The sequence below is a fragment of the Toxotes jaculatrix genome, chromosome 19, assembly GCF_017976425.1.
Source record: "Toxotes jaculatrix isolate fToxJac2 chromosome 19, fToxJac2.pri, whole genome shotgun sequence".
NCBI classification, from domain to species: domain Eukaryota; kingdom Metazoa; phylum Chordata; class Actinopteri; family Toxotidae; genus Toxotes; species Toxotes jaculatrix.
Genome location: NC_054412.1, coordinates 3,865,336 through 3,884,038, shown reverse-complemented (window position 1 = coordinate 3,884,038; position 18,703 = coordinate 3,865,336). Strand labels below are relative to the sequence as shown.

Below are 18,703 nucleotides of genomic sequence, written 5' to 3'. Positions count from 1 at the left end.
GATGAAGACCATGTGATATGGTCAAAAGCTTCAAAACATCAGTAAAATTGAATATGCATGCAATTAAAAATAACACAGGTGGTCGTGGGCTTTTAGTCTAATTTAGTGATACAAATGAAAGTTTCACCAAGAAACATGAAAGGAGAATTTTACCAAAGTTTACAGAGGTGGAAAAGTCACAGAGATATTCAGGAATAACTTAAAGAGAAAGTGACAAGTGAGGAAAGTAAAAGACATTTACACTATAAAAGTCGACAGGACAGGAGAGAAACACACAAACTGCAAGTGTCAAATAAAGAAGTACAGTAAAGAGATTAAAGTCAGTCTCAGTAGCTTACGTCAACTGACTCTAACCAGTGACGGGGCTGTTTCCTAACATTTATATTTCCTGGAGACTGGAGTAGTTTCTGTTTTTAAACTGGTATAAAAAATCCTCCCAAACTGAAAAATAAGGAAACATGGGCAGGGTATTTATGTTGTGTCCATATAATCTGCCACATAAATCTTTTAACTCGTCATTTACCAAACTGGACTGGACTCAGAACATTCCTAATTTGCAGCTTCTATATGAAAATGCAGAATTTGCTTTGCAAATCAGTCGATAACAATCACCTCACAAGGTGTTTTCTCCAGCGGGGCGTTGCTCTCCAAAGCCTGGACGATCTGGGCGGCTGAGGGTCTCTTCTTGGGGTCTTCTTCTGTGCAGAGGTAGAACAGCTCCACCATCCTCCGGTACGAGCTGCCCAGAGCCTCAGCATCCAGCGCCGGCCTCGTCCCCAGCCTCTCGTAGTAGGCGTCCTCGTCAAAGCTCTCCTCTGATTCGTCTGAAACACAAACCCGAGATTTTTAAAACACTCAAGAATACTGGTCTGAATGTACATTTGTTCTTTGTTATTGTTAAGTTTGGGGATTTTTTCTTGAAAAATGGCTGAAAAGATTAAATACCATAACAGATGCTGATTAATCAACTAATGGTTTCAGTTCTAAGTACAAGCAAATGTAAAGGGTGCAAAGTTCAGTGCTTTCAATTTTTACAACACTGCTGTGGCCACAGAGCATCTCACCTTCATCCTCCTCCTCCTCATCATCGTCGTCCTCCAGCATCTCCAGATGAGGCATAGCCAGCGTCATCATCTCCCACAGAGTCAGACCGAAGGCAAAGATGTCGGCCTTGTCGCTGATCTCTCCTCCCTCCTCCAGAGCCTCCTTCGGCTTCCACGGCTCTGTGCCGATGTACTCCGCCTTTGGATCTGATACTGAGAAGAACAGAAACAACTCACATTGGACTGGACAACAATTTAAGAACAAAACAAACATTAAGTTTGTCTGTGTTGCCATGATGGTGTCACCCAAGTTATATTTCTTTAAAAAAAAAAAAAAAATACAAGGCTTGTGATATTTGGCCCTGTTGAAAAATGCTACAAAGGAAGATCCAGAAGTTTGCAATTAATTTAAATTAAATCCTAAATGGGACAGATCCCCACTGGGGATGACATGCATGTACAAGAGCGGGAAAGACCGAAGAATTTATGTTTCTGTGTGGGCAGAGAAACAAAGTAAATCAGCTGCTGTAAACAGTCGTCTCCACCCAAGTTTTTACTGCCAATTCTGTGCTTTAATCCATTATTGATCCCACTTGTGTACACACACACACACACAGTCTAAACTAGCACATATTATCAGTATGGTCACAACTAATGACTGTTTAACATTATTGATTCATCTGCTGATTATTTTCTCGATTAGTTGTTTGTTTTATAAAACATCACGGTCTCCTGTAGACCAAGGGAATGTCATCAAATGTTTTGTCCGACTAACAGCCCAAAGTCGAAAGATATTCAGTTTAACGTGCTGCCAAGACACGAAAAAGCTAATTTTCACACTTGAGCAACTGAAACCAGTGAACTTCTGATAACTTCTGCCTGAGAAGAGTCTGATCATCATCAAAATATCTGAAGATTCAGGCTCACATTGTGATTTGTGTGTGGTAAGATTGATGTGCTGCTGTTTGTCTGATGACACATTTATTGTAGAGTTGATCACTTCCATACTTGTTAGTCATGTTGAAATGCTGAACTAATACTAATGTGAAATCAGTGATGTTTAAACACTGTTTCAGAGGGACAATCATATTTAATGGCACAAAAACAGTCCAATTTTAATAATCAATATTCAAAGGATTTAAAGAACTTATTAGTCACGCACTGATTTTATCATGGATGCTGTCACTGAAAACAATCATTACCTCTCATGTTTTCATCCAGCTGCAGAGACACACCAACATCACAGATCTTGACCGTCTCAAAGTCGCCTTTAATGACCACGTTGCAGGACTTCATGTCGCCGTGCAGCAGCTTCTTCTCATTGTGAAGATACTGCAGAGAGAAACAAACAAAACACTGTTACTCATGGCCTCCTGTGTTTGTTTTGTTTGGACCGTCCTCAATTAAAATTTGAGCAAAAAAACAAAAAACTGACATTTTGAGTGTGACTTTTTTTATGGTGTATAATAAGAAACTTACTGATGAAACTTTACACATATATATATATTTATATATATTTAAAGTCATTCATGTATAAATGCAAAGTTGGTGTAGGAATCATCTGACACACATTGACACCACGTAGAAGACAGCCCATGATTTACCTGCAGGCCACGAGCCACATGCAGCGCGACTTTTTCTATGTTGGCTGCAGGAAAAGCTTTGAGGCCGTCCTCTCTCCTCTTCTCTATGAGGTCATTGAGGGACTGCTCTCCTCCATATTCCATAGCCAGACACTTGGAGCCGTCTTTGGCTGTGGCGAAGGCACGGAAACCTTGATGTTGGGATATGGACACAGAATTATTAAATTTAATTCCTTTACTTTGCTGCTGAGTGTTAATGAGTGAACAGTGATATGTATGTTTAATCATGTACAAAACAGATAAAAAAAAAAGAGTTTGGTTGTGAATGAATGAATCCAGTATGTGGGGAAATGTTTGTGTTGCTGATCCTTTGGAGTAAAGTTGAAGTTTTTATATTACTATTTACAAATAGGTCTTAAAATGCGGAGAGGCCTCCAGCAGAAAATTATTTCTCTTACTTCTTCTTAGGCTCTTGGGAATTTACAGTGTAATAGGAAAAGCATTACTTGGCACATGCCTTTGAATTATGTGCATGCACCAGCTGCCTCCCCCTGCAACAAGTCAGGAATCCATGTGTTCATCACCATCATACTGACAGTAACAAACACACTGACTTCTAATGTGACCTGATTTGTCCTCCTCATTGTGCAATTTTCTGAGTAAGAACCACACCACCCTTCTCCATTGCTGATTAAAAACATTTCTTACCAACAATGTTTGGATGATTTATTCCCTTCAGGATCTTTGCCTCCTCGTTCAGGCGTTTCTGGTAAACAGCCACCTGCTTGGCTGCACATTTACTGTTGATCTTCTTCACAGCCCACGGAGACGCGTTCAGCTTTCCCACTCTGAAATCGTTTGTTCAACAGTACTTTGTTAACATGTGCTATTTTAATATTATTTATACACAAACATGAAAACTTTGCACATACAGTAGTTTAAGAAAAAAAAAAACACTATTATCAACTACCAACAGTTCAAAACTCAAAGATATTCTGTGTGCTGTCACAGAGGCATAAAGTAACCAGCATTAAAGTAACTAAGCATTAGGAGTCAGTTGCTTAGTTGTACTGTGCAGCGCACCTATGTATGCATTCCTTATGTTTCTTCACTTATTTATTCAGGTCCTTCCATTACTTTGCACACATAGATTAAACTAGCACAATTTTAAATAAAGTTTTTTTAAGGTTTGTTGGCTCTAGGATAGGGAGACAGCAGAAATGAGGTGTGAACCTTTTTATCTAGTATTTTTATTTTTAATCAGAGAAGATCACGCACCTGTTCATGAGGTAAACATTGACTCCGGTCCCACAGCCCAACTTCTTCATGAAAGGTGAAGCTGGGATGGTCATGGGGGTGCCTCCACTGCTTCCAACGCTCTTCACTCGGACGCTTTTAGGGGTCTTGAACGCGCCCTCATCGGTGCATGTGACAGGGGAGGCCATTCTGTCCAAGCAAAACAAGTTAACACTGGAAAGCACACTTTGGGATACATTTAATAACCTAAACCTAAACTTGACTATACTATACTACCGAGTACTTCATTTACTGAGAAACACAATCGACTTGCCTAAACAAAGTAAACTGGATTAATTGGCAGGCTAATACTATAAAGTGACTTAATTTCAAAAAGTTTGTATTTCATAAAAGCAATTCATGTTTGACGTGTATAAAATAAGCCGGATTAAAATCTTAAGTATCTCATAACCTACCAGGTGTACAGAAAGTTCTGTTTGTCTGTGACTATGTAAAACAAGCATAAAACGCAAAAATTTGAATGGAGGCTGGCGATGTGACCTACAACTATGGCGTTGTGAAGCAAAATGCCTCAAACGTTTGTTAAAGGGAGTACTAGTGTCAGTGTTTGGCAACAGTACATTTTGCGGCAATTACATTTTTTTAAAAAGCGGTAACTGTAAGATTTCGTCTTTGTCAATAATATAACAACATTCAGTCAACATTTAGTTAACATTTAGCCGATGGCGGAGACACAGAAGCGACCTACGTTAATGTCGTTAATGTAGCTTTGACGCTAAATCATTTGACAAGCTACCGAAGTAAACGTGCCCACGGTCCGTTTAAATTTGTCTTTGTTGTGTTTTTAGTGAGATAAATCTATCATTTAGTCAAATAATTAACCATTACCTGCTTTTCTCTTTTACTGCGACAACAAAACGTCTGCAGCTAACCCGCGCCAAACATTCAAACTGACGCCAGGCACCCGGTACGGACACCGCAGAGGGACAAACTAAACGGAAGTCGTTTACCAAGACAACTGTTGAGCACTAAGCACGTGAGTTACCTTGATTTAAACCATTTTAAAAAGTGCACAGTATATTGTTAAAATAAAAGAACTCACTACGTTGCATTTAAGCAATTTAAGGATAATTCTTTAAATCGGTTACCGTTGTAATACAGCTGTTTCACCAGCTGAGGTCAGTCAAGTTATAAAAACGCTATAAAACGTTGTCTACATCAGGTGCAAGTGTTATGATAGATAGATAGATAGATAGATAGATAGATAGATAGATAGATAGATAGATAGATAGATCATTAAAGAATCATTAATCATTGAAGAAAATAATTGTCAGACTTATAGTGTAAAGGTTTGCTGGTTGCAGCCTCACAGTACGTGTGTGATGGATAAAACTTCCTTGCCTGAGGTTTTGTGTGTGTTAATTAGTCGACACAAAATCAAAACAAACTGATTGTCACACTGAGTCCTATGCCAAGAGAAAGGTGTCAAGAAGGAGTCACACATGTGAGCAAGTTAAGAAGAGATTTGTGTCAGTTTCATTACTGCATATGTCTGTTCTCTAACATCAGCAACTTGCCTGAAAGAATTTCCTCGCTGGTGATGGGGAAAGCTGACCTCGACCTCGACTCTCATGATCCCATTTTTGTTTCATCTCCTTCACATGCTGCAGATGTTCCCAGCCCAGTCTCCTCATTGTGTGGAGGGATAACCGTTCCATTATGAGGAAGAGGAGTAGGAATGTGGCCTGATGACAAATGGATGTGGAAGGGAAGACTGGGACTATTGCTTTCTCTCTCTCTCTCTCTCTCTGTGTTTCTCCCCATTTCTCGTTTCCCTGAAGGGGAATGAGCTCATGTTTGTGGGCTCTGCTGCCACATGTTGTGGTGTGCTTTATAGAATAAGGATGGGTTACACTCTGGTCAGACAACAGAGAAACATCCAGAGAGAAAGCAAAGAGGGTACCTACTGTTTAGCATGTTTTTCTCACTTTTTTTGCAAATTTTCTATGTTTCTGTGAATGTGAATGTGAATGCGTGTTTTCTGTGTCTTCATGTATGCTGTATTACTCCATGTTGTTACATAACATGCTGTCATTGCACTGATAAAATATGTCTTCCTCTCTGTCCTCAGTAACTCCTTTCATTTCTTTTTGAGCTTTTGATCACATCACAACTTTGCCCAGTTGTAATGAAATTGTTCAAATTCTCACTTTTTCTGATCACTTTCAGGACTTCTCATCCATGTTGGTCTAGAAGCTGAGGTTCAGTTGACCTTAGAAGATAATATGTATAATATATGTAGTGGACAGGTTTCAATTTCATAAAAAACTAACTGCTAAAACAACATCAAATGAATCCCTCTTGTGTGTGTCACTGGAGTTAAATATGATCAAACTGCAGTCTAAGTATATCTGATTGCAAGATAAGAAACACATCCAGCCAACCAACCATCACATATGTGTAATAAGGAGTTCCACTTGCATACCTTTACATTTTACTATATCAAATAAAAAGTAGTAATATCTTACCTTCCTGGAGGATAAACGAAACCATGCTGACCTGAACCACAGCAGCTTTGTTCTGACCGTCGGCCATGTGTGTTGGAGACCAGGTGACTTTTCAGCCAATCATTTCACATGTGGAAACATTCATACTTGTAATTACACATCAGAGCTGTCAGTCAGGTCACATACACGGTGTGCACATCCACGTGCCTCAGCGCTTGTGATCATGTGTGCAACTCACACACGCGTCCAACTCAACTTCCTCCCTCTGGCTTCACCTGCTGACATCTTAAAAACGCCTGTTTCCAATTCACCTCTCTCAGTGTTATCAGGAACAACAGAGCTCACCTGTTTAAACAAATCTACATTTTATTATTTCAGCAGTGCATATACAGCATTTTAGTGGTACAAAAATCAACAGACCATAAAGTAAAAAGTTGTGTATTTTTTTTAAGCAAATGTATTTTCGTGATGTAACCATGTTTGATTCAGGCATTTACTTTTGTACGTATGTTGATAACTCCATAGCCCTTATATGTGTTATGACCGGCACGATGTAATAAAAACAGACATGTGTATATGCAGGAGTGCTTAGAGCCATCATGCCAAAGTAGCATATGCAAAGGTCTTAGTACAACCAAGTACACATGAGATACCAGTCACTTTAAAATCTTTCCCAGAAAAAAATACACGTTTAAGTGGTTAAGTGCACTTGGTTTAGAAACGTGTTCTCACTTTCAAAGGTAAGGCATTAGGGTGCTTTACATTTTCAAAAGTGAAAGTATACGAGTTATTTGACCCCATGAGGCCGAAGCACTGATCTGAGGTCAGAGGAGCCTCTAACCAATCAGGAAATCACATCACAACTGTTTTATCCTGTAGATATCTGACAGGCTGCTACTCAGCCTGGAAGAAACACCGGTCAAAGTACATTTAGCTGTGAGAAGAGGGCAGAGCACCTGTCCAAGAGTCTGAGTCCAGAAGCTGCTTTAAAGCCCGCCTACACACCACTACTGCCCATACTGAGAACACAACAAGTACTTTAAACAAGGTTGGCCATGGACAAGTGGTCTCTTTTTGCACTTCACCTGTCACTCAGCCGGCCAAGACATGCCAGATCGAGGGAACATTCACTGCAGCGCAACTGGGATTAGCAGAACACTCCTATATCACCACCTGTGAGGTCTACAGCTTATAGAGCTCATCCAGTATTGCTCATAGGGTCGGACTTACTGATTTATTGCCTGATACTTTTAGCTCTAACATGAGTATTACAAGGATAATATGCAATATACAACTGGGACCTCTCCAGCAGCCACACACTATAGTGTTGGTGCCATTAAGGCAACTGAGTGAGTTATCCAATCAGCGTTTGAAGAGAAATACACAAGTGAAACAGTCAAACACCCACAATTCCTTTTTGTGCTGCTATAGCTTCTTTTGAGACACATGAGTGTATTGAGTCTGGTTTCTCACCTCATTTTCCCTTTCCCCAGACTCCCCTTTCCCTTTTTCCTTCTTTAATTTGTCTCCTTCTGTGGCAGAGTCATGGTTTAAAACAGAAACCTCGACAAACACCAAGGCACTTTAACATGAGGTAGAAAAAAGTCATTTCTGGCTGCGGCGCCATGAAAAGTCAAATTTACATCCAAAACTTTTTTTTTTTTTTTTTCCCCCTTCATCTCACTTGGACACAAACTTGCAAATGGACAACATCTGTTCATATTCATTTTCATAAAGAGTTAGAGGAGCAGACACTTTTTGATTTGTTTCCTCCATGAGAGTTTACAGTCAGATTTCGCCACAGATCATAGGAGTGAAGGGAATTCAACAACAACCACTGGGGGGAAAGAATTTAGGCTTGTGAATTTGCCAAATTTTAAGGTGCACTAAAGAGTATTTTCCCTCTTCAAATATAAAACATGACTGCTTAAAGAGGACAGGTTCTGACATATATTTTGTTCCAACCTGTGGTTTGGTGTATTCTCTAAGCTCAGACAGAGAAGTGAGCCAGGACACTTGAGAGGGACCAGCTCTTTTTGGATTTGAAAGAAGCCATAAAGACTAAACTTCACTGAGAGAAGCATAAAACTGAAAAGAAAAAGCTTGTATGTTATGGTTGGTCTGGTGTGTGTATATGTGTGTGTGTCAGCTTAATGCTGAAACAACCCAACTTTTGGCAGTAAACACTAACAGACCCACCGTTATAAACTGTACAGGGCAGACGTCCATACGTCCATCTGTTTATACTCGTCTGTTCTCTCGTCTTTATAATGGCTTCACATGTCGACTATAGTTTACCATCTCCAAAATCTGTTAGCTGCTTATCTATTTATTTTTATTATTATTTTTTATAAATATAAAGCACACAGTAAGCAGTGATTTGGTGATGTGCAGGTTAAAAGATGCAAAGGTGTCAAAGTTAAACCTGTGTTAAAAATTTGTGGTAACAGATTCACAGACCTAACATCTACTGTATTACTGCCTTATAAAGTTGTTCACTGGAAATTAGGCTGAAACGATAAGCTGAATAGTAAAAGTAACTTGAAAATAAACTTCCACTTCACTCAAAGGTACCCTCTGGAGTTTTTGACCACTTGTGCGTTACGTGTTTTTATGAGTGGGTCCCTGTTTTGTTTGTATCATTCACACGCTCAAGCATGCGAGCGGCTCAATACACAGTCTCTCCCAGATGAAAAACGTGTTAGCAGGCAAGCAGTTGCTTATTTACACACCCAGCAGTTACTGAGCAACATTATCGTTTATTTGGAGCCGTGTTTCTCTCCACCTGATGAGTCTAAGTCCAACATTCATTCTCATTTATCTCTGTTTTTCATCTCTACCAACTCCTGAGGGGAATTTCTGGTTCTTTAGCTGCTAAATGTTCCTCTGTGTGCACCAGCTAGCCTCTAACTCTGTCTGCATGCTGTTTGGTGCCGGTCAGGTGGTGTACAGTGGGTTTTTAGAGCTTTTTCGGTGGAAACAGCGAAAAACAAGGCAATGAGAGCAGTGAAAGTGAACCAAAACATGTTGTGGGATGCACAGTTAAACAATGAGCTGAAACTCGGTTTAAATCTCTGTAAAGCTGAGCGGCAGTTTGAGTCAAAAAAGGCTCAAACTTAGCCCCAGTTTTACCTCAGATGTCAAGGCTGCAAAAGACCAAATGGCTGCTTACTGAGCAACGCTATACGATATATGAAAAGGCAACACTGTGGTAAGCTTAGCAAAAGCCATTCCTGCATAATACTGAGAAGAGCAGCTGCCTGTAAATGAAAAATCTGTTCACCAATGACGCAGTCATGTCAGTTTTGTTATGTGCCGTTTCAGCGTCTCAGCATCTTGGAGACAAGAGCTGACAAATGAATGAAGGCTCTCGGATGATGAAGTTGTCGGGTCGGTTTGACCCCACACTGGAGGACAAAACAGCAAACTGACCCCCAGACAAGCCTCTGAGGGCAACTTCACCCTGCTCCTATAAAAGCCAACCTTTGATCCTCCATTGAAGACAGGTGAGCTCTGTGATTCAGTCTGATGAAGAGTCCCGTCACGCGATCATCCCTCTGTGTAGCAACTCATACTATGTAGTCAATAAAGTCTTTAGCCCCATGATTCAGTCTTGTAGCTAAAACAGTCACATGTTTAGTTGTGAAGTTCTAAAAAAGCTGGTAGGACGTTGTGCACCTCGTAGCTACTTTGAAGTTTAAGGCGCTGTCTGAGCAGAAATCCAGCCGCTGATCATCGCGAAGGTTTAGACGGCGCAGGTCACACCAGCGTCCTCAACGTGTCCACAGTTGGTTTTGCCCCAGCCGGAAAAGTTACACTGGTGGATCGTGTCCTCGGTTCCTGCACATGCAACGTCATCCATCCAGATCAGACCAGTACCTGCACAGAAAGGAGGAGAACGTTATAAAATGGATAAATAGAAACTATTTCTGACCTATATGGAGCCTGATGTCTCTGCTATGATGCTGAATGGCTTTTCCTGGGTTGTCTTTCTGCAACGTGTCATCAAAATCAGATCAGGCACCGGAGAAGTGAGAAGAGAAGCGCTGTCGCTTGAGTTGACTGCTTGAACTAGTTCACTGGCTTTTCTCCATAAGTCTGAGAGCCTCTTTTCTTGTTTTTGTTTAATATTTTTCTTTCATCCCATCTGTTTTCCTTTGTTCTTTGCATCTTTTTCCCCAATCATGTTTTTTATAGTTCCTGTTTTGTAAATATTCTGCTCATTGTTCAGTAAAAATCCAATAAATATACACAAAAACGTCCAGAAATTCGCTCTCCAAGACAAAGAGAGGCTCCCATGTAGGGTACAGTACATACCTAGAAAGGTGGAATGCAGTGAATTAAGATTAACTAGTCTCCTACGCTTTCTTCGTCATCATAAAGAGGTGTAGCCAAATAAAATGAATTTACTGGGAAGGAACAAAAATTCACATCTGGGCTTCAAAACCATCAGTCCAAGTTGAGTCGTCTCTCCGATGGCTCGTTCATGCATCCCTCGTCCTCCTCTGTGTTCATGCAAAGAGTCTAAATGTTGTAACTTCAGCCAGAGAGATTGAACGTGTTGGCTGGAGCTGTGTGTGAGTTTAATCATCAGCTGAAGTTTGCCACACAGGCCATTAACTAGAGAAAGTATACATAAACACAAAATAAACACATCCTGAACCCAGTGACTAATCCTGACTTTTTTTTTTCTTGCTGTGGGATGTGGAAATCAGATTCTTTTCCACATTATTACCAAAGTAACAAAGCTTTTAGCAAAGCAGGTTAAGTGGAGGACACATCTGCACACATACGAAGCTTGTGCCCCAAATAAGTTATAAGAAGCTTAAAAGTTTTTGGAGGCAAATGGTGTTAAGAACAGTGGAAACTGAAACCAACCTCTTCATATATCGAAGACCGAAGAGACATTCATCATTAGAAACGTGAGTGTACAAGACTTCTGATTGAGACAGCGAGTACTCCCAGAGCTTCCTCACAGAATTGTTGATCAGATAATGTTATATCCGGTAATAAAACACAGTCCCAGCTGGTAAGCAGAGCTTTTGGCAGTATTGTTTTTGCTATAAACTTTTGGTTCCTGTTTGTAAAACCAGAACCACTGGAGGCCTCCGAAAATCCGGAACACTTCAGTTTTGCAACAGTCTGAGGTGGTTGGAGGAGATGGTACTCAGCTGTGAGGGAATAAGAGTGACACTGAACAACATTTGTTTGCGCTCACATGCTGATTCTTCAGTTTAAATGATTCATAGCTGAAGGGTTTATGCCCTGTAGGTGCGAAGGGAAGATGACTCATCAGTAATGCCTTTAAAGCAGCATCTGGAGTCAATGTAAATGGGGAGATAGTAGCTGCCATCTCGGCTGCGCCGCTGTAAATCATGGCTGTTCATCAATCTGGTGTACAGAGCTGTCAGCATCACTGAGGAGCAAGGGCAGGGCCAGAGGGGTGGGATGGGAATCAGAGTCAGATGGTAGTACTGTAGCTGGCGCATTTGCATCATGGATAGAATACTGAAGGCGACCAGAGCAAATTTTGGATATCTCGTTGGAAAGGCAGAGAAACGACCACAAAAGTGATGCAAAAGGGTCGACTAACTTTGTCCAAGTATAAAATTTGGTTCAAAATTCAACACAAACTGAGCAAAGAGCATTAAAAACAGTTCTGAACTGCTCGGGATGTTACAAGAAGCTGATTAGTCAATTAATTGATTAGCTGTTGTGCAACTGTTTTAGTAAAATCAATATCTTTGGGTTTTGAAGTGTTGATCGGACAAAACCAGACATTCAAAGACCATCAGACCACCTTGTTACATTTATAGAGAAAACGATTAATTGATTAATCCAGAAAATAGTCAGCAGATTAATTCATAGTGAAAATAATCATTACTTGTAGCCTTTTGAGTTTCAGGCATCATTCACTGCACTGGCAAATCAAACTGTGCTGTCTTCCTACTTTTACATTGGAAGCACATTTCAGCAGAATGTGAAACGGACCCCGTACAGACCTGTCAGAGATGTTTCATGAACCGTGCAAATAAGAAATGTTTCCAGAATCTCTCGCTGGGACTGTGTGAGACAGCATTTCCTTCCATCGATGGGGTTTATGCTGTGTTGTTCCATTGAAGCTTTGCTCAGAGGAAGAAAGTTTTTTCAAAGACCAGTCCAAAATAACTCCAGTCCTAGTCAGTAGCAAAGAAAACTGCAGCTCTGGTGAAACACTGGCTTGATGGAAATTGCTTCAGTATTTGTGTCTTTTTTGTGTTTGGAAGATGCAGTGTGTGAAATTTGTTTTCTCAAAGTGCAGACTTGGGTTTGGGAACTGGTTCTGCCAGTTTCAGCTTGGCTTGTTTCTGTGTTTCTGCTACATCAAAGCTCAAATGGAGCAACAACACATAAAAGGAAAAATCCAGTATGAAGTTTTGAACACTGTAGATTATCGTTGGACAAACTCTCCAGTGACACCCACTCTAATAACATTTAGGTTTTTCAACTGGCACCACATACGACACACCCTTACTAAAATACTTCAAACAACACAGGCAGGATACTTCTTCTTCTTCTTCTGCAAAACAAGTACAGATAAATTATTTCTGTCCATAAATGATGGATTTTTCTGCAAAACCTGGACAAAATGTGGCATTTAAAGGCTGAACTGTGAATAGAAAAAAACAGGGCAAACCAATATCTCAGTCAAACCATATGCTTCCAACATTCCTGCTTTGATTCGCACTGCAACATAACAAAGAGACACTGGCTGCAGATTTGACAACTTGAAAGCAGTGTGAAACTTTACACACGCGCACCCGTAGGCTGGTGTGCATAGCATGGAAATGAGGTATGTGCTGGGGAAGGTGCACGTGGGGCTGCGGTAGTAGCCAGGTCCAGTGTTGTTGTACATGAGCCTCAGCTGTTCTGCTGCTGCGCCTTCAGAGAGTTTTACTGTGATGGCCATGGACCTTTAAACCGTTTACTCTGGATCTCAGCACACGTTTACAGCACTGTTTGCAGGCCAAGGTTACGTCCGCTCGCACCAAATTTATGATACTTCTCCCAAATAAGAGCTGAATCACCAAAACACTGTGTGCAATTTTAGGGGGAACACCCGGGGGACAATTTAGAGAAGAGTCACTCAATTTCAGAGGGATTTGGAGGATTAGGAGGCTGTTGTTTAGGCTGTTTTCAAAATGTGAAACGAGGCTAAAGGAATAATCCTGTCTGCAGAAACTCAGTCAGCTCTGGATTTTGTAAAAGTCCCCTTTTTCTATCCTCTGTAACTGATTCTGTTCAAGTGTTGTTGTCTGTGTCTCCTCACTGATCACAAGGTCAGACAAACTTTGTTCTTTTGTCTCTAGTCATGGGACACAGACGCTGATGTTCACCTATGCAAAGTAGTGAACCAAGTTGTGATGGGCTCACTACTGCCCCCTGAGGCCGATGGTTGGAAAAACCTTGGCAGTTGGTGAGAACCACAGCTATGTTCGATTACAGACATCTGCATGTCTTCAGTTTTGAAGCTGTACAGGTTTGACATATGTTGATATATCAGCATCAAGCTTCATCACTGAAATGCATGGATTGTGACTGCATTTGGAGAAATATCCAGATGCATGGCTTTATAGGTTGATTATTGGTAAACACAAATTTTACAATAATACAATTATTTGGGACGTTGGTTTTTATTATGGTTTTGGCTGCCCAGCCTCATATACAAATAAAATAAAATATTTTATGGAAAACAGCTTATTTAATGTTTGCATTACACGCAAACAGACACATTTCCCCTCAGTGTTATTAGTTAGTTGGTGAATAGTTTTCAGGTTTGGTCATTTTTGTGGTACAGTGTGTTCCCTCTTGTCAAATCTGGGTCTGAGAAATGCCCTGAAAGCTCTTCAGAGATGTTATGAATCTGTAAAAGTTAAAAATCAAAAAGGTGTATGACTCATCTGAAAATATATATTTGAATTCCAGATCGTTTTAAATTGAATCCAGCCGTGATGTTAGTCATTGCTGTTGTCTGGAGGTTGTCCCCTGGAACAAAGGCATGTTTTCCCCCAATTTTCCAGACTTATTGGTAACAACTCGTCCTGGACAGAGACTGAATGATGTAAGGCTGACTGATGAACGACAGAGAGGGAGAAAGAGAGAGAGATGGATATGACCTCTGAGACTTTTTTTGACGACATCTGGCACACATGTCTTTCCTCATAAAACCTTAATATTAATCCCTGCAGCATTTTAGGGCACTGTTTAAATAATACCACTCAACTGCAAAAAAAAAAACAAAAAAAAAACAGCAGAGTTAGTGAAAATCAGAATCCATCAGTAAACTTTGCCATGGATATATGCTGTGGGAAATAAGATTTCAGCATTTAATTTTAAAACATGATCCACTGATCCTTAAAAAATAACCTGGAAAAAAGAGAACCTTCAAATGTATAATTGCTTCGTTAACACAATAATGAGCTGGTTTCAGGTGCGTCTGTCTGAGCTCAGTCAAATAAAGTTTGACTAGAGCTGATGGGCTAAAACACAGTGTAAAAACACAAGTGAAATCACAGCCAACAGCGCGTATACGTGTGTGTTGACAGTTTCGTACCCTGTCCGAAGCGTCCGGTCTTATGGACCTCCGTGGCTCCTCTGTATCCCAGCATCCTACACACCACGTCTCCGTCCTTTTTGTCCCAGACGTCGTCACACACCGTCCCCCAGCGACGTTCGTGGAAAACCTCCACACGACCCTCATGAGGACCCGACCCGTTCACCAACCGTACCAGAGTCTCCTCCACTGCAACACAAACACACAAACACGCACTGACATAAAATCTGTGTAATCAAATACACAAACGAACCGGCGTAAACATTCGTGGACATGTCTTTCTACCATTTAATGGGTCTGAAGACAGTTTTTAATGGATTTATTGGAATGTCTGTGCATTAGCAAACAGTGCAGTGTGCAGGAAAACTGAAGTCTTCATTATTTATGCCAACACGACTACACTGAGAGAAACCATGACTCGCTTTTATCTGGCATTTGCTGGCATGGCTTTGAACTCACACTGAGCAGACTACTTTCATTGTGAGTGTTTATGAGTTAAATGAAGCCCCGTAAATCAAATCAACATGAAAACAAACTGAGATGAATAGATCATGCAGCAACGGATTTTTTTCCCCCCATAAACCACGGAAATTGTCTTTGATTTAAAAAGAAAAATAAATAAAATTACTCTACTCTTTGTGAACTCCCTCATAAAAAGTTGGGGGGTTCCAGAAATTTGGGTTTGAAGTTTCGTCCAAAAACTTTTCAGTAAATGCTGACCATCAACTGAACATCATGACCTTTCGGCCTGTAATAATCTTGCAAACCTGACAGCATACCAGGTGAAGGAATTTGAAATTCATAACTTCCTCCTTTGGAGCTTCACCGTATGCATCTGCAAGTGTTTATCCAGTCACCTTATTAGAAGCTAAAAAAAAACAGCTGTATATAAATATCATGTTCACCAGCTTAGATTAGCATGTTAGCACGTTGGCAGTAGACACAAAGTGCAGCTGTAGCTGATGAGACCACCATTGATTTTGCAGGTGTTTGGTCATAAACCCAAGTACTGGACAAATTAAGCTGAGGCCAGATGATGGCAGTGAATGAAAAGTCATGAGATCATCACAGTCATTAGGATTCATCCTGGAACATGAACATTAAAATCAAATTTCAAGGCAATCAGTCCAGTAAAGAGCATTTCAGTCTGGACCAAAGTGGACAGACCAACCAGCTGACATTACAGAGACACACTACAAACTAAACGACTGTATAGACTATGGGTATCTATCATGGAAAATATGAAACACGACAAATACTGAAGCTAATACATGTACCAAATAGTAACTACTTCATGTACTGAGATACAAATAATCAGAAATAAATAAACTGCAATTTGCAGTTGGAAAAAAGCTGGTGGTGAATATACTGTCTGCATGTAGCAGCGTTAGCAGCATGACACTGGGTTATTGCACCTGCAGCATCGAAAATACAAAGTGCAAAATACAAGAGCTAAAAGAGTCAAACAAAGGAAATAAAAGAAACAGATGCATCTTCTTTAATGATTTTCAAAGCTGCAAAGTAGCTCTGGAGTGTTTTGGGGCCAAAAGTCTCTTTTCCTCATAAAAGCCAGTTTGTCAGTGTTGGACATTTTCTAATTTCTGGACTGACTTTTACAGCGAGTGGTGGCGCCATGCTAGTATTAGTTAATCACTGATTTTAACACAATTCATATCAAGTTAATCTGTATTTAACAATGCACTATAATAACTATTATCATAAATGTCACTTGAAAAGGTGCGTAGGCTCGCACTTGCATTCACAAATGTACCTACAGTATAATCAGAATGAAGTGTGCACGCGTGTGCGTGTGTGTATTCGTTTCTTTTGTATAAGCAGAAGCTTCATGGATCCACAGCACATCTCGTATTCCTGAAACTATGCAACAGCTGTACTCGTATAATTGACTTGATTTATCATCTGTCACAAGGCAGAGAGGAAATGAGAAAGAGAGGTAAACACACACACACCACACACACACATAGCTGCACTATCCTGGACGGCTCCTCGGTGTGAAGACATGCGCGTTGACTGAGACTGTTGACAAAGTGCTGGAGAGTAAAGCCAGACACATTATCTAGACAGGATATTAGTCTCATCAGACCATCATAAACTTTAACTGTATACCATTTAACTCTCATTATATAGTCAAGTTCTTTGCACTCACTAGCCCATCGTAATTTAATATCGACCATAATATTATACTATCATATCTGCTGCACATATTTGTATCATATTCTTGCAGGAAGGCAGCAAATTAAAGCCAGAAATTAGATGTTGTTTCAACCTCCTGCTGCAGACGGTGCTGTAAAAGAAAATAAAAGACTGACAGAGAGAAAAGCAAAGAGTTATAGAACAGCACATGCACAGTTTTGAAGAGGGGATGAGTAAATTAATACCCAATTACCTGAAACAGATGTTTAAACTATTTGTTCACTCATCAAAAACTCAACAGTTCTCAGAATCACTGGCAGGCTTTCCACAGATGCCTGCGAGATATTCAGTTTCTATGTCTGATTAGTCCTGTTTTAGGACAGAGGAATGTTTTGGCTGGGGTTTGAAATTCATTACAACATAATTTGGGCAAAAAAACTACAACAAAAACACAGAGAAACACCAAAGGCTGATTACAAGTTTCACTGACTGAAGCTTTAACAGTTATAGAAAAGAATCAGGTCAATGAAACTAAATGTATATATATAATGCATGTATATGTAAAAACCTACATTATTCAGTATCAGCCCTGTGATTATCTCTGTGACAAATCCCAGGCTGACTAACTGGCTAATTTACTAAATGCAATAAAAGAGCACAATCAGTTCTTTATATCGTCCTAATCTTAGTGTGCACATGTTTAAATACCCCTGAGACATTAGTCACTACTTTCTCATCTATCTCTATCTTTCTCTCCATCTTTTTCTCTCTAAGCCCTTCATTCCCCCCGTCCCTGTAAAGTGCCTGAGGCTTCCCACTGTGCAAATGAGAAACTCTGGGGAGAAGAGGAGGAGGAGGATGGAGAGAGAAGCTTCTGGACGGAGGCAGAACATGCAGACTTCAGACATAATCAGAACCATACAAGCAGACTGAACAGACGTTCATATCTCTGCCATGAAGAGCTGGACTGAGACACATCCAAACTGTGCTGAAGCTTTTTCCTTCTGGCGGAAGTGCGCTTGATTTATTTTGTCAGAAAAGTGTGTAAAAATCAGGCGGATAACACGATGAGAATTAACGCTCTTCCTCAAAACATTATTAAGTATTTTGTTCCTTGGCAGAACATAAATGCTTGACAGGCATAGCTACAGTACTTACAGGCAGCACATTATTTGGTGAAATCATTTTCTAGTGTCATTCACCTTAGCTTCCAAACTGGCTTTGTTTGAATATCATAAAATTCCAACATAAAGAAATATTAGAAGATAAAAGTAGCTGTTATTCCGGTGGTGGAAAATTAGCCTCAGATAGCGTTATTCAACCAGTCATTGAGACCTTATTTTTATGTAGTATGTGACTTTCTCAGAGTCAGAAAGCTTGTGCACAGCTATTCCCACGCAGAGAAAAGTTAGGAATCAAAACAAGTGAACAAATCCTTCAGTAATTCAGTAAAACAGCAAAAAGTCAGTGATCCCGGTTTCTAACTTATCCCGTCCCTCCACAGTCTGACAGCTCTCATGTACACCTTGGACAGTGAGAAAAAGTGGTTTACCAGAAACTAGAAAC

At 40.3% G+C, this 18,703-nt stretch overlaps 2 protein-coding genes across 3 annotated transcripts in view; both read right to left on the bottom strand.

The window, feature by feature from the left end:
* Positions 1 to 82: 82 nt before the first annotated feature.
* Positions 83 to 4,853, bottom strand: pbk (PDZ binding kinase). The gene is made up of 7 exons (XM_041065088.1): positions 4,772 to 4,853; positions 3,905 to 4,072; positions 3,335 to 3,474; positions 2,648 to 2,817; positions 2,246 to 2,375; positions 1,065 to 1,256; positions 83 to 824 (listed from the first exon to the last, which is right to left on the bottom strand). The coding sequence occupies exons 2-7, from the start codon at positions 4,069 to 4,071 to the stop codon at positions 595 to 597; spliced, it is 1,029 nt and encodes a 342-aa protein (XP_040921022.1). The 5' UTR covers position 4,072; positions 4,772 to 4,853; the 3' UTR covers positions 83 to 594.
* A 3,127-nt stretch (positions 4,854 to 7,980) lies between these two features.
* scara5 (scavenger receptor class A, member 5 (putative)) overlaps positions 7,981 to 18,703 on the bottom strand; it is a 57,554-nt gene continuing 46,831 nt past the window's right edge. For both annotated transcript variants that reach the window (XM_041064470.1, XM_041064471.1), the window contains exons 11-12: positions 14,984 to 15,172; positions 7,981 to 10,269 (exon numbers count right to left, since the gene is read on the bottom strand). In XM_041064470.1, the coding sequence (XP_040920404.1) occupies positions 10,136 to 10,269; positions 14,984 to 15,172 (323 nt within the window). In that variant the 3' untranslated portion in view covers positions 7,981 to 10,135. The remainder of the gene's footprint in view (positions 10,270 to 14,983; positions 15,173 to 18,703) is intronic.